The sequence below is a fragment of the Camelina sativa genome, chromosome 8 (assembly GCF_000633955.1).
Source record: "Camelina sativa cultivar DH55 chromosome 8, Cs, whole genome shotgun sequence".
In the NCBI taxonomy this organism is placed as follows: domain Eukaryota; kingdom Viridiplantae; phylum Streptophyta; class Magnoliopsida; order Brassicales; family Brassicaceae; genus Camelina; species Camelina sativa.
In genome coordinates this window covers 12,227,924-12,241,033 of record NC_025692.1, presented here as the reverse complement: position 1 = coordinate 12,241,033, position 13,110 = coordinate 12,227,924, and the positions used below count along the sequence as shown (strand labels likewise).

At 37.4% G+C, this 13,110-nt stretch overlaps 3 protein-coding genes across 6 annotated transcripts in view; 2 read left to right on the top strand and 1 right to left on the bottom strand.

The window, feature by feature from the left end:
* The window catches only part of LOC104707025 (replication factor C subunit 3), a 4,393-nt gene extending 1,798 nt beyond the window's left edge, over positions 1 to 2,595 (top strand). Inside the window, exons 5-11 of the mRNA XM_010423277.2 lie at positions 805 to 986; positions 1,438 to 1,574; positions 1,679 to 1,777; positions 1,863 to 1,932; positions 2,006 to 2,080; positions 2,205 to 2,250; positions 2,353 to 2,595. Of these exons, the coding sequence (XP_010421579.1) occupies positions 805 to 986; positions 1,438 to 1,574; positions 1,679 to 1,777; positions 1,863 to 1,932; positions 2,006 to 2,080; positions 2,205 to 2,250; positions 2,353 to 2,411 (668 nt within the window). The 3' untranslated portion in view covers positions 2,412 to 2,595. The remainder of the gene's footprint in view (positions 1 to 804; positions 987 to 1,437; positions 1,575 to 1,678; positions 1,778 to 1,862; positions 1,933 to 2,005; positions 2,081 to 2,204; positions 2,251 to 2,352) is intronic.
* Positions 3,039 to 4,702, bottom strand: LOC104707024 (protein DETOXIFICATION 12-like). 4 transcript variants are annotated; one of them, XM_010423275.2, is made up of 5 exons: positions 4,415 to 4,702; positions 4,163 to 4,317; positions 3,717 to 3,964; positions 3,470 to 3,633; positions 3,039 to 3,321 (listed from the first exon to the last, which is right to left on the bottom strand). In XM_010423275.2, the coding sequence occupies exons 1-4, from the start codon at positions 4,487 to 4,489 to the stop codon at positions 3,548 to 3,550; spliced, it is 564 nt and encodes a 187-aa protein (XP_010421577.1). In that variant the 5' UTR covers positions 4,490 to 4,702; the 3' UTR covers positions 3,039 to 3,321; positions 3,470 to 3,547. The 4 variants fall into 4 exon arrangements, 2 of the variants coding, with proteins under 2 accessions (XP_010421577.1, XP_010421578.1); XM_010423276.2 differs by having other exon boundaries at positions 3,717 to 3,934; XR_754528.2 differs by having other exon boundaries at positions 3,470 to 3,816.
* Positions 6,939 to 8,504, top strand: LOC104709460 (FBD-associated F-box protein At5g27750-like). Its single transcript, XM_019228723.1, has 3 exons — positions 6,939 to 7,868; positions 7,970 to 8,110; positions 8,211 to 8,504. The coding sequence occupies exons 1-3, from the start codon at positions 6,939 to 6,941 to the stop codon at positions 8,502 to 8,504; spliced, it is 1,365 nt and encodes a 454-aa protein (XP_019084268.1).

Genomic DNA, 13,110 nt, shown 5'->3' with positions numbered 1-13,110 from the left:
GTATCATCTAACTTGTTAATGCAGAGAAGTGAATTGTGTTTGCTATCAATTCTTTTGGTGGCCCTTCTTGGCGGATTTAAACTTGATAACATTGTGATAATTGTCAATTTTGTTGTCTTTAATCTTTTGTTATGTTAACTTTTGAACAATGCAGGCTGGGAGTAGAACTATTGATCTCGAGCTGACTACATTATCAAGCACCAATCATGTGGAGCTTACTCCAAGTGATGCAGGCTTTCAGGACCGATACATCGTTCAGGAGATAATTAAAGAAATGGCCAAGAACAGACCAATTGACACAAAAGGAAAGAAGGGATATAAGGGTAATAATTCAGCCTAACTATTTTTCTGTACCATAGTATCATTAGTGGAGACATTTTGCATGTCAGGGCACATAGTAGTTCTTTTAATCAACTACAAAGAGTGATACTTTTATAAGGGAATTGGATGTCATCTTCAATCTGTATACTTTTGTGGTTGACTTGGTCTACATTTTATGGTTTATTATATAGTGTTTTTTTCCTTTTCTAAACATGATCAATTCGATGGTATCCTCATATATCTAGTTAAGGCTTCTTGTCCAGCTGAATGTCTTTTTTTATACATTTAGATTGTTCTATGTTCTTGATTATCAACTTATCTCTCGTCTCTTACATCGTTTCTTGGTGAAGTTTTGCCTCTATGACCTGCCAAATTTTTTCAACTTCTTTTCACATAACGATGTTGGATGATCTCTTATATTTGTCAAAAGTATTTGGGCGTACTCAAATGCATGATTTTGTGTGTTTTTTTTGGTTGTGACAGTGTTGGTATTAAATGAGGTTGACAAGCTCTCACGAGAAGCTCAACATTCTCTGCGGAGAACAATGGAGAAATATAGCTCATCTTGCCGTCTCATCTTATGCTGTAACAGCTCTTCAAAGGTTACGGAAGCCATTAAGTCTCGTTGTCTTAATGTGCGCATAAATGCACCTTCGCAAGAAGAGGTACACAAGCTGTTCCCTCTGTATTTGTAGAATATTTTCGGTATAATAATCAGCCAAGAATATTTGTGGAATGTTGATAATGCATGAGGCTTTGTGTTCAGCTCAGTGTTGAGACACCAAATCTTGTTTTGTCGCTTTTAGTGGGAAAACTCATATCAAATCCTCTCTTAGAATAGCCCATCTTGATATTGCATTTTTTGTTTAAAATCTACACAATATAGATAAAGCTTCTTACATTTTCTTGCCATTTTGCCGTGTACTTTCTCATTGGATTGGCAAGAAAACTAGTTTATCTGCTTTTATCCTTATTACGAAGTCTCTTAAAGACTACCGGTGTTAAAATATTACATAAGATTTAGTTTGCTTCGTTTGGCCTGTGTAAACTTTCTTCCAAACAGAAAAAAAACTATGCAAGATTATTGTTAACAAAAATGTATCTCCCTGGTACCAGATAGTGAAAGTGTTGGAGTTCGTTGCAAAGAAAGAAAGTTTGCAACTGCCCCAGGGTTTTGCTGCTCGTATTGCTGAAAAATCAAATCGCAGTCTTCGAAGAGCTATTTTGTCACTTGAGACTTGTCGTGTCCAAAAGTAAGCGTATTATATACTGTATCTATGCAGACAATCAATGAGTTTGTTTCATGTTTTAGAAATTTAACTTTTCATTACTTTAATCTTGATCTTTTTCTTTGTAGCTATCCGTTCACAAGTAATCAAGTGATATCTCCCATGGATTGGGAAGAGTATGTTACTGAAATAGCAACTGACATGATGAAGGAACAAAGCCCTAAAAAGTCAGACTTTAGTGAATCATTTAGTTTTACAATATATAACTTAAAAGATACTTTGAATTATAACATCTCTTGTATGCTTTTTCAGGTTATTTCAGGTGCGTGGAAAGGTGTATGAATTGCTAGTTAATTGCATTCCACCAGAAGTCATTCTAAAGGTAACCTATTCAGCTATTTATTAAGTATTTGGGTCCTTTTTGTCTTTTTACCCATAGTTTTATGGATTCTCAGAGACTTCTTCATGAATTGCTGAGGAAACTGGACTCAGAGCTAAAGCTTGAAGTCTGCCACTGGGCTGCATATTATGTAAGAATATTTGTTACACCGCTCTCAGTCTTTGCTTGTGAATTCTATCTCAACATCTGTGTTCCCAATCCCATCCTTTGTTTTGATGGCTTACTTGATAATATGTCTTTGGCCCTTCTTACAGGAACACCGGATGCGATTGGGTCAGAAAGCCATATTTCACATTGAAGGTATATAAAACTCTCTAGTTATTGCATTTGGCAGGCTACTTAATATAATATCATCTTTCTTACATTGATATGGGTGCTTATTGTGTTGGTGTTACCGTGCAGCATTTGTGGCAAAGTTTATGAGCATATACAAAAACTTCCTCATTTCAACCTTTGGGTAGGAGAAGGGAGGGTACCAAATCGAGGAAAAGAAGACAGACTTGCACTTGTACTGTTTTTTATGTGTGGTCTGATGTTTCGATGTAGTGGGTCATTTTAACTTCGATGTTTCTATTTATTTCCCTCAGACTTTACTGTTAATTTCAATAACTATGGAAGCGGTTTAGGCACAAATTTCTCTCCCAATCCTTGAATCTCCGTTTGATCATTTTTTACAGCCTAATCAACATTGCTCCAATTTTTGTCCACCTATATATACGATGCATCAATGCTGCATTTTAAGTTTATATGTTGGTGATGGATCCATTCATGTTAGAAGGGATGCATGCTTCATCTGTTTCATGTTGGTGCTTCAAGATTCTAGAGCACTAACGGCTCTGGATCTCACTTGGTCATCTGCTTCAAGTTGGTGTTTGACGGAGTACGTAAATCAGACTCTCTTTGTTTTTGGGTAAGGATTCTATCTCTTCACAAGTGCCCTAGTCTCATCGATACTCTCTTAGACCAAACCCATTGCACAACCTCAAATTAGTGTCTCTAACTTTTAATAATATTAATCTAAGTTTTGATCTTCATCCCCTTGATTTTATTTTTTCTTCTTCCATTAGTCATCCCTAAATATGGGTGTCTTAAATTTTTATTAAAAATGTTTTGTAAGTAGAGAAGGAGAGGAAAGTGGACAAGAAGAAATAGGAGAATAAGAAGAACTGAAGCAAATTACATTAAGGCTGTCTGAACTGAGCAACAGTTACCATCTACCGTTTTATCCTATCATAATTGAAGTACTTTATCGTGTGAATAAAAGTAACTAGAATGGAAGTACTTTATCGTGTGAGACAGAGCACTTTCACCTACAAGCCAATAAGTCCAAGGAAATAAGGAACTAGGATTTGGAGGTAACAACATTTTCACCTGCAAGCCAATAAGTCCAAAAACACATTTAACCAACAAGAAGTAAGGAGGTGATGTTCTCAATTTTCACTAACTACTTGAGAAGTGAGAACATTCGTAAGAAGAGGAGAAACACACTTCAAAATGCAGAGCATGTAATTTTGTTTACCTTGCCATTGTTTAACGTTTTCCAGACATAATCTTATGGCCAAAAACAGAATGCACTCCCAACCTTAATGAAGAAACATCAATAGCCAAAGAGAACCATCATACATGTGCAATCCCTCGAGTTCACAACTCTAAAATAATCCTTATGAACAGCCGTAAGCAAACCTATCATCATCACCAAATTACAGGAAAGACCAAGGAACAGAACAAGTTTAACTGCAGAGTGATGCAGAGAGGTGAGATCAAACTCTGGTTTTGAAAGAAGCGAGTGAAAGGCTGTAGAACAGAGTAAGCAAAGAGTCCAGGGATAAGCCAGGCAGCAGGGTCTTGTCCCAGGAACACAAGAAGCTTTTCCATGTTGAGCCAAACGAGAGAAAGAGGGATACACACCAAAGCAAGACAAAACATGGCTGTGTAAGTCTGAACATCTAGTTTCCGATATAGCTTAGCTCCGAAAGCTTGACCGCTCAAAGTATCCAAGGCAAACAAGACAAGACTTAAAACAAGAAACAAGAAGCTATCAATTTATTCTACATCTACTTAGTTATCATGGTTCTGCATCTACTTAGAAAGCTATTACAATCTAGTCTCAACAATTATGTGACCATATTAAAAACAAATTAATCAAGATATCAACTATCAGGCAAAGGTAGTTCTTTCTCATAAGACGAGCAGTTGGATATAGAAATCAAACCTGAGGAATGAGTTGACGCTTTGGTTCCCTGACTGATTTGAGAGGAGATTGTAGAGAGGAAGGGCTAGCCTTTTGCAAGCAACATTGAGATTGGTACAATTCTTGGATACACTGACCGGGGTGCTGGATTTAGCATCATCAAACAAAGACTTGACCTGCATAAAAACATCACACACAGATGAATTGCCAATAAACAAACGAAGAAGAAAAAGCAGAGGCAAAGAGAATAAGGATACAAGTAGCGAAACAAACCTTGGATCGAATCAGCTCTGATCGAATCGAATCTCGTAGACGACGAGGCGAGATCTCTTTCTCCAGTGTATTCATCAACCGATCTCGATAAGTTTTGATTTCGTGTTTCTTTGTTTTGATGTTGTCGAAAGAGAATGAGAAGAAAAGACAGAAAAAAAATACAAAACAAAACGATACTAACCAATAAACTAATGACACGTACGAGATCTGTGAGGATGTAAATTGATCTGGGCAGAGATCTGTGTCTCACAAAATATGGGATTAAAACTTTTTTTTTTTTGATTATATTATTAAACAAACAAAAGACATCCGACGGGATGTGCATTGGCCATGCTCTTAGTCTCTTTACTCTGGGGTTCAGTTTTTAGGAAAAAAGAAAAGAAAAAAAAAACAGTGTAGTGGGCCTATGCATTGTCAACTAAGGGCCATGACAAATATTATATGGTCTAGGGCATCTCCACAACACCATTTTAGTGATGAAATAATACTATATTTGGTATATTTTTAACACTAAAAAAAAATTTATCTCCAACCACAACACCAAATATTACACTAAAAATACTATTCTTTATTATTATATTACTAAAATAATTTTTTTCTTAATTATTTAATAATTTTAATTTATTAATTAATATAAAATTATAAAGGATAAATTAAAAATAATAAAAACAAATTACATCATACTAATTTTCAGAATTAATATATTCCGACCATAGATGTTCTATTAACGCATTCCAAAGTTCAATATGAGCTTCTCGATCTTTAATTTGTCTATGTCGAGTTAAAAATTCTTGAAATCGAGCATCATTATCACTCGTCATCTCAACTTTTACACTTGGAACTTCAACCCGTTCTTCAATTGTTGCATCAATATCATGTTTATCTTCTATAATCATATTATGCATTATAATATATGTTGTCATTATATCATGTAATACTTTCTTACTCCATAAGCGTGATGGTCCGACCACGATTGCAAACCTTGACTGCGATACTCTGAATGCACGTTTCACATCTTTTTTACAAGCTTCTTGATTCATTGCGAACAATTTCATTTTAGGAAACAACATTCTGAAGAACAATTTAAACAAATTTTGGAGCAAAATTATAAACTTATCAAAGCTATTACGAAAGGCTCTTCTGAAAGAAATGAAATTCAAAGGCAGAAGATCGAAGTTGCAAGAATGAAAGAAGAGAATAAAATATTATTTGCTGATTTGAATTCTATAAGTGATCTAACCTCTCATGCTTATATTGAAAATGAAAAAAAAAGAATTTTGGGGAAAAGAGCACAAACAAACCAACATGAAAATGTCAACTAACGCCGTTTATCAAAATGTTGAATCGGCTAAATTTATAAAGTTTAAGTAGGAAACTTGAATGATTAGTTAGTTCAGGTTGATAAATTCATGGTATCATAGTATGAAAAAACGTTCGACAAATAGTCTAACTTGATTTTGGTCGTTTTCCCGAGAGAAAAGCCTTACAAAGAATATTATAACATAATAACTTTTAATCAATAATTTTAATATAAAGTATTAAGGTAATACTCTATTTGAGAGTTATTCTATTTTAATTAATAATTTTAATCATTTTTATTTTTTCTCTAAAATAGAGTAACTCTAAAATAGAGCATTATTTTCTTCCAATGTATTATTCTATTTTCAACTCTAAAATAGAGTTAGTATAAAAAAAATAGAAATGAGAATAAAGTTTCTCTATATACAGAGCAATCATTTTCTTTATTTTAGAAAAAAATATAAAATAGGATTGGAGCAAATGTTGCTAACGAATAGAGTTTTGACTCTAAAATTGAGTGGTGTTAGATATGTCTTTAAATTCACACTTTAGAAAGCGCGAATATAAAATGGCAAAAATATAATATATTTATAATATAACATATACTTAATTGTATACCATACCAGTGAAATATTATTAGTTAAACATCTTTCATAAAAATTTAATAATAATTTGTTGGCAAATATGATTTATTTATTTGTATTTATTTATTTTCTATCATAAATGAGAAGATACATTTTTATCACAATTTTGACTATTTTTGTGAATAAAATAAACTGATACAAAATTGAACAATTTTTTTGTCATTATGTAACCATTATCTAAAACGATATTTGAGAAGTAGGATTAATAAAATTTAATGATGTGTCTTCCACCGAATTCCGTTTTTGCATGTGACTTTTTGTATAGCACATTTTAAATTACTTCAATTATTTTATTTACCTAATGGAAGGGAAAATACCAGAACAAATACGGGTTCGCGTTTTTAGAATCGCGTTTACGAATTAATAATGGCAGCTCTTTTTTTTTCTCTCGAAACGCAAAGTATAATTAGGGTTTGAAGCAAGACCACCGGACCAGAGAATCGAAACGAATCCTACAGTAACTCTTTTGTAACTTACCTGACTTCAATCGATTTATATAACTTAACGCCCTAGGATTCGATCAAGTTAATTACGCTAGCTGTTTTTGTTATCTTCATATTCTTTAGGGTTTATGTCTCGTGATGCCTGGGTTTGATAGACTCAGCGAATTACCAGAATCTTTGATCACTCAAATACTCCTATGCCTTCCGACCAAAGAGTCGGCGAAGACGAGTGTTTTATCGACTAGATGGAAGAATCTATGGCTTAATGTTCCTGGTCTTGACTTAAACCGCCAAGACGTCCGTAATGTAGACAAACAAGTGTTCATCAACATCATCGACAGGTTCCTCGAGTTTAACCCTGAGTCACGCCTGGAAAAATTCAAGGTGAATTACAGTAGCCGTGAGATACTCGGGTTCAAGGACCGGATCAGTACTGCGATTAACCGCGGAATCCGACTTCTTGATGCCGTGAGCAGTACGCAACATGGGAAGGATGATGGCTCTTTGGATCCTTATATCGAGTTCATGCCTCTGAATCTATTTACAAGCAAGACGTTGGTTTCTTTAAAGCTCTTGTTTTCGGTTCTTGAGGATCCGGGTTTTGTTTCTCTGCCTTGTCTTAAGTTCATGATTCTTCATAAAGTTAGATGGTCTGGTACTATGAATCTTGAGAAGCTCGTTTCTGGATGTCCTGTTCTTGAAGAACTGAACTTGATGAGGGATATGGATGAGGATAAACTGGTGGTTGCGTGTGTGAGATCTCGGAGCCTGAAGAGGTTTGATGTTCCCTTAGCGCATGAACCTTTACGTAGATCAAGAGTCCCAAACACACTGCTTGAGATTGATGCTCCAGGACTAGAGTATATGACTCTCAAACAAGACCACTTCGGCAGAGTCGTAGTAAAGAACCTGACTGCCTTAGTCATGGTTGACCTTGATATCAAGTTTGTTGTCACGTATGGTATGAGTTTCTATACAGAGGACTTGTCAAAGAGAAATGAAATCCGTGATTTTCTCACTGGGATATCTAGAGCAAGACATATGATCATCTCTGAGAAAACAGTGACGGTATGTACATATTAATACAACTAACTAACTATTCATGGTATTTATTTGTCTAATGGTACAACTCTTGCATGTATCCTTTTTTCCTCTCTTCTTGTTTGCAGGCCCTTGATCGTTACTCAAAAGTTGGAACGATTCCCATATTCAATAACATATCCCGTTTACAGGCTGTGTTCCCAAGCTCCTTGTTATCGGTTTTGCCAGCTTTTCTTGAGAGTTTCCCGAATCTGAAAAACTTAAGCTTGGTAAAAACCTTTTGTGATTTTGTCGTATATAATAACATTGTTGTTCAGTGGATGTGTATATGATTGAATACCCGGCCTTTGTTTTTGTTGGTGTTTGCAGACAATTTATTTTGCAAAGGAGGAGACGGTGAAGTTAAAACTCGTAGACGTGCCTCAGTGTTTGGTATCGACTCTCGAGTGTGTTGAGATCAAAAGATTGTTCGAATGGGAGGAAGAGGAGATGAAAATAGTGAGTTACTTTCTTGAAAACTCAGCAGTCCTCAAGAAACTCATTGTTAGTTTCGTCCTGGACTATCCTCGATATGCTTCGAATTCGGAAGTCTACGAGGAGCTTAATAAACTCACAAAACATTCTCGAAGATGTCGAATTATTGTTGAAGAAGAATTGGAATGACTCATCTGTGGAGTTTATAATTGCAGTTGAGCTTTAGCAATTTTTTTAAGATCATTTTGTTGTTCTACTTAGTTATGGTTGGATTTTTTTAGCCATAGACACTTTTTGGATTGTCCCAAAAAAAAAAAAAAAATCATTTTGAATAGTTTCAACTCACAAAGAATTTAGTTTTCTTATATATATATTTTCTTCATTTTGCATAGCTATCTTTCAATGTTTACTATGAACTTTGTTTCCCATCTGTTTTGCTAGACAAACATCTGACATAGCACCTACGCACTCGTCTCTAATATTCGATCATAGCATGCTCGCTCGTATTCTTGTTTTGTACTTGAAAACTTGTACTTAGCTGTTGGATACATATATCAATTTATGACCATTACAGTTTAATAATTTTTTAGGGGTGTTTATTCAATTCATGGTTTTGCATAGAATTTAGTTTTTTTTTTATATTTTCTTCATTTTGCGTAGAATATTCATAGAAAATTCATGTGTTAATTTTGACAATTTGAATAAATAACAAAAACTTTGAGGTAAAATTTGTAAATGTGTAACACCAAAATTGGAAATAGTATATGTTTTCCTAAAATATCTCAACAAAATTAATTTAAAGTTTCTTTTTAATTAAAAATCTTAAATGTTTAAGTGGAAAAAGAAACTATTATATATTATGTCGACTTTCCATAATTTTTTGGCAAATCTATACTATTTAAAAGGAGAAATTATAAACTTTTAAGGGTGTCCACATAAGATTTAAAACATCCAATCAGGATTCGACATGTTAACCATGTCAGCGTTAGAATTTTGAAAACATATCAAAGTATGAGTATGATCAAAGAGATATCAAAGATAGTGAATTCAACAATACTAAACCGATTACAATCCCTGTCTGAAAAATTTGAGGACAAGTAGAAAAATTATGTGGAAAGGGTGATTGATGCGATGAAGATTCTTTTGATGGCGAAGAAGTGTGTGGTAGAGATGAAGAAGGAGAAGGAAGAGGTGGAGAAGAAGCTTGAAGTTCATGTAAGATAACAAGAAAGAGGAGAAGTGAAGGAGACATTGTTGGGATTAGGAGAACATAAATTAAAGAGAAGCAATAAGACATTTGTGGGCACAGTTGCGTGTATGGATTGAACACCAAAAAGACCGTTGTGAGTATCTTGAAGAGGTTTTCCCAAAATATTTTTGGCAAAAAGACAAAGACAACCACAACGAGCTTCAAGTGACTGGTTCTCTTTTCGTAAACGGTGACTGGAAATATTGAGACGTGGAAAATCAAATGTCTTAAAGGCCATGTGTGGAACTCACATATTAATAGCATGAATTATGTGTTTTTTTTTAATGCACTATAAAGTACAAAAGACCATCCACAATGTTAAATAAATCAATGTTTAAGCATAACAATTTATCTTCAAAATAGCTGCTGTAGTTTTATGCAACCTGCCTCTCAAATCCAGCAGTGACGTACTGACGTTCTCCACACTTCTAGACCATCTGTGTGTAACGCAATTGTATTAAGTGGACTGCTTTAAAATTTGAAGTATTATTATGTCATGGAACAATATTGTAATCTTCTCCTTGATGACTTGAATTGTAGTTGATATGTGAAAAGAGCATANCATGTCAGCGTTAGAATTTTGAAAACATATCAAAGTATGAGTATGATCAAAGAGATATCAAAGATAGTGAATTCAACAATACTAAACCGATTACAATCCCTGTCTGAAAAATTTGAGGACAAGTAGAAAAGTTATGTGGAAAGGGTGATTGATGCGATGAAGATTCTTTTGATGGCGAAGAAGTGTGTGGTAGATGTTGATGTATGAAATCGACAATATAAATAATACGAATATTAATGGGGATAAATCGGAGCTGGTCCTTTTATTAACGAAAAATTGAAGGTGAGAGTTTACGGAAACTACACTCAAAGATCTAAGCGCAATTAATACGATAATAATTGCTCTTTTCTCTCTGATTACCAAGATTTCGGATCCTGAGCTCTGACAATAATATCTGGTATTTATAGTGGGCCACTGACCTAGGGTCCCTTATGTCTGCACTGCGAAATGAAGATTTTGCTCCTGCGGCCAAATGGGCTAGATCCATGACTTCAGACCCTTTACTCCTTAAGAATCTTCTGTTTGGGCTTCCTGAAATGTTGGGGACGAAGCCCATATCCAACAATGGTCCCCCCAGTCCGATGATCGATGGCTTGCTTGAGCTCGTCGGGTGCAACTCCATGTCTCTAGGTCCGTCTTGCAGAGTGAACAAATGATTTTTAAGAGCTTGAAGATATTTTGGAAGGTTCTTGGATGAATAGTGCGTTGCACACGTTTTTCGAGGCATCCGGAGATTCTGGGATGAATAGTGCGTTGTGCACATGTTTCTAGGTCTGTCGGATTTTAAACGGTAGTTTTGCGTGTTCTGCACATTTCCCGAGACACACGAAGTAGGGATAGCTTCAAAACTAGGGTTTTCCTTTTTACCTTGGTAAACGTGCTGGTCTCCCCATATATATATGTTCCCTTGACTTGTTTTTACATTCACTTTTGCTTCTCTCCCAAAAGGTAAATCTCTCTCTTATCTCTTTACTTTTTCGATTTTTTTGCTTGTATGGACCATGGTTATTGTCTCGCCGAGCTTGGCCTTGCCGCCGTGAGGGTTCTGCTTCCGGTCATCCCCCTCCCACGCCAGTGGTCTCTCGCTCGTTTGTGAACTCGCCGTTCCGGCCAAGAATGTGAGGCGTCTTGGTCGCGCCGCCCTAGCGTGTTCTCGTCGCCGCCAGATCCGACCAAGACTGTGAGGCGTCTTGGTCGTGCCACCTCTGCGTGTTACTTGTAGCCGCCGTCTGTCGCCTTCTCGCCGATTCTCCGGACCAATTATAAGCGGTTGGCTGGGATGCTACTTGTTGAGCTTGGTGAAGCTGTCCTCTGCGGCTATGGCGTGATGGTGGATCTCGCATGTCATGGCATGTTTGTTGTTGCGATATGCTCGCTACCCAAGTGTTGGTGTCACGGTGCGAGATAGCAAGACTTTTGGCGGCGAGATTGATGGTGTTCTTGCGAGATGCGCGTATTATCTAGATGGCGAGATGGACGTCGTATGAGAGCGAGATGGGGAGTGCGAAGACGAGGTGGTGTGCTCGTAGGTGTGTTTTTCGTTCGTGCGTTTTTTGTTGACGAGGTGGCGCGCAGGGTCGAGAGTTGGCGAGGTCAAGGCCTAGCGAGATCGATATCGCCGGATCGAGATCAGCGGGCTCCGTGTTGCGGCGAGCTAGAGAGTGGCGAGATGGTGCAGTGGATTTTGTACGGATTCGTGGTCGAGGTGTACTCCTGCTGGCGAGATGGCTAGCTCGCACATGTGTTAATGGACGTGTTCACGTGACAATGTTCCGAGTTCAATGTTTATCCGATCGGTGAGATTGAGGCTTTGGTGACGAGGTGACGAAGTTTCTTCCTACGAGGCCGCGTGATGGCACATTTGCGTGATGGTATGATTCGCGTTGTTCACGGACGAGCTGCGAGATTGAGAAGTGATGAGATTGAGAAATTAGCGAGCTGCGAGGTGAAGAGCTTGAGGGTTCGAGATGCTGTGTTTGCGAGACGCTGTCAAATGTGGCGAGGTCGAGACGCTACCAAAGGTGGCGAGGTCGAGACGCTACCAAAGGTGGCGAGGTCGAGACTTAACGAGATCGAGGCTTGAGGTCAAGAGGATGTACTCTTTGCTACGGGCTGCGTGATGCTGGTGGGCTCTTGGTCGATCACGTATTTTGGTAGCAAAGCGGGGTCACCATTCGTGACATGTTGACGAGATCACCGCTTGCGGAGAAACTTACGAGCTCGTACGAGTCAAGATGTGCGCGTGTAGTAGGACGGTGGAGTGTCTTCAGACGTTGATTAACAGATGGGTCTTAATTCCTGAGAATAGGATGACACGCCTCGCAGCCAGCCAGGAAGAGTATAAGGCGAAGGTGGATAAGGTTGTGGTGCCGCTGCTTCCTGTCGAGGATCTGGAGCCATTCCCGGAGGCTGCGGATGGAGGCGCCGATGATGCTGCTAACGAGTTATATGTCCTCGTATTATTGCTTTGTTGTTTTTGCTTTTGGATTTTTCCTTTTGTCATTGCAAACTTGATTGCTGATTGTCATTGTATTTTTTTTTAATTTGATATTGCAAACTTGGTTGCTTTTGCTTCATTTGCTATTTATTGATGTTTTTTGCGCAAAGATTGATTATTGCCGATTTTTGTTTTCGGTGCAAGACGTCTCCTGGCTTACCCTGGATATGTTATTCCCCGTAACACCGAGAGAAAACAAGACAGACTTGCCGTACTAGTTAGGCGCAGTCAGTCGTGACCGGCTTACCCTGTAGGTGCTGCAAGAATTGCAAGAGTGTGCGAGTCAGGGTCTTCGGCTTATTCACTCTGCTCCCTGCTAGCTTTTTGCGAGTCTGGGCTCGGCTTATAAATCCTTACCAAAGTAAGGACGTGGATTATTTCACCACTGCACCCATGCAGAGCGCTTGCGAGTATAGACTCGGCTTTTATTCTTTACCGATGTAAAGTATGGATTATTTCACCATTACATTCATACGGAACGTAGAAC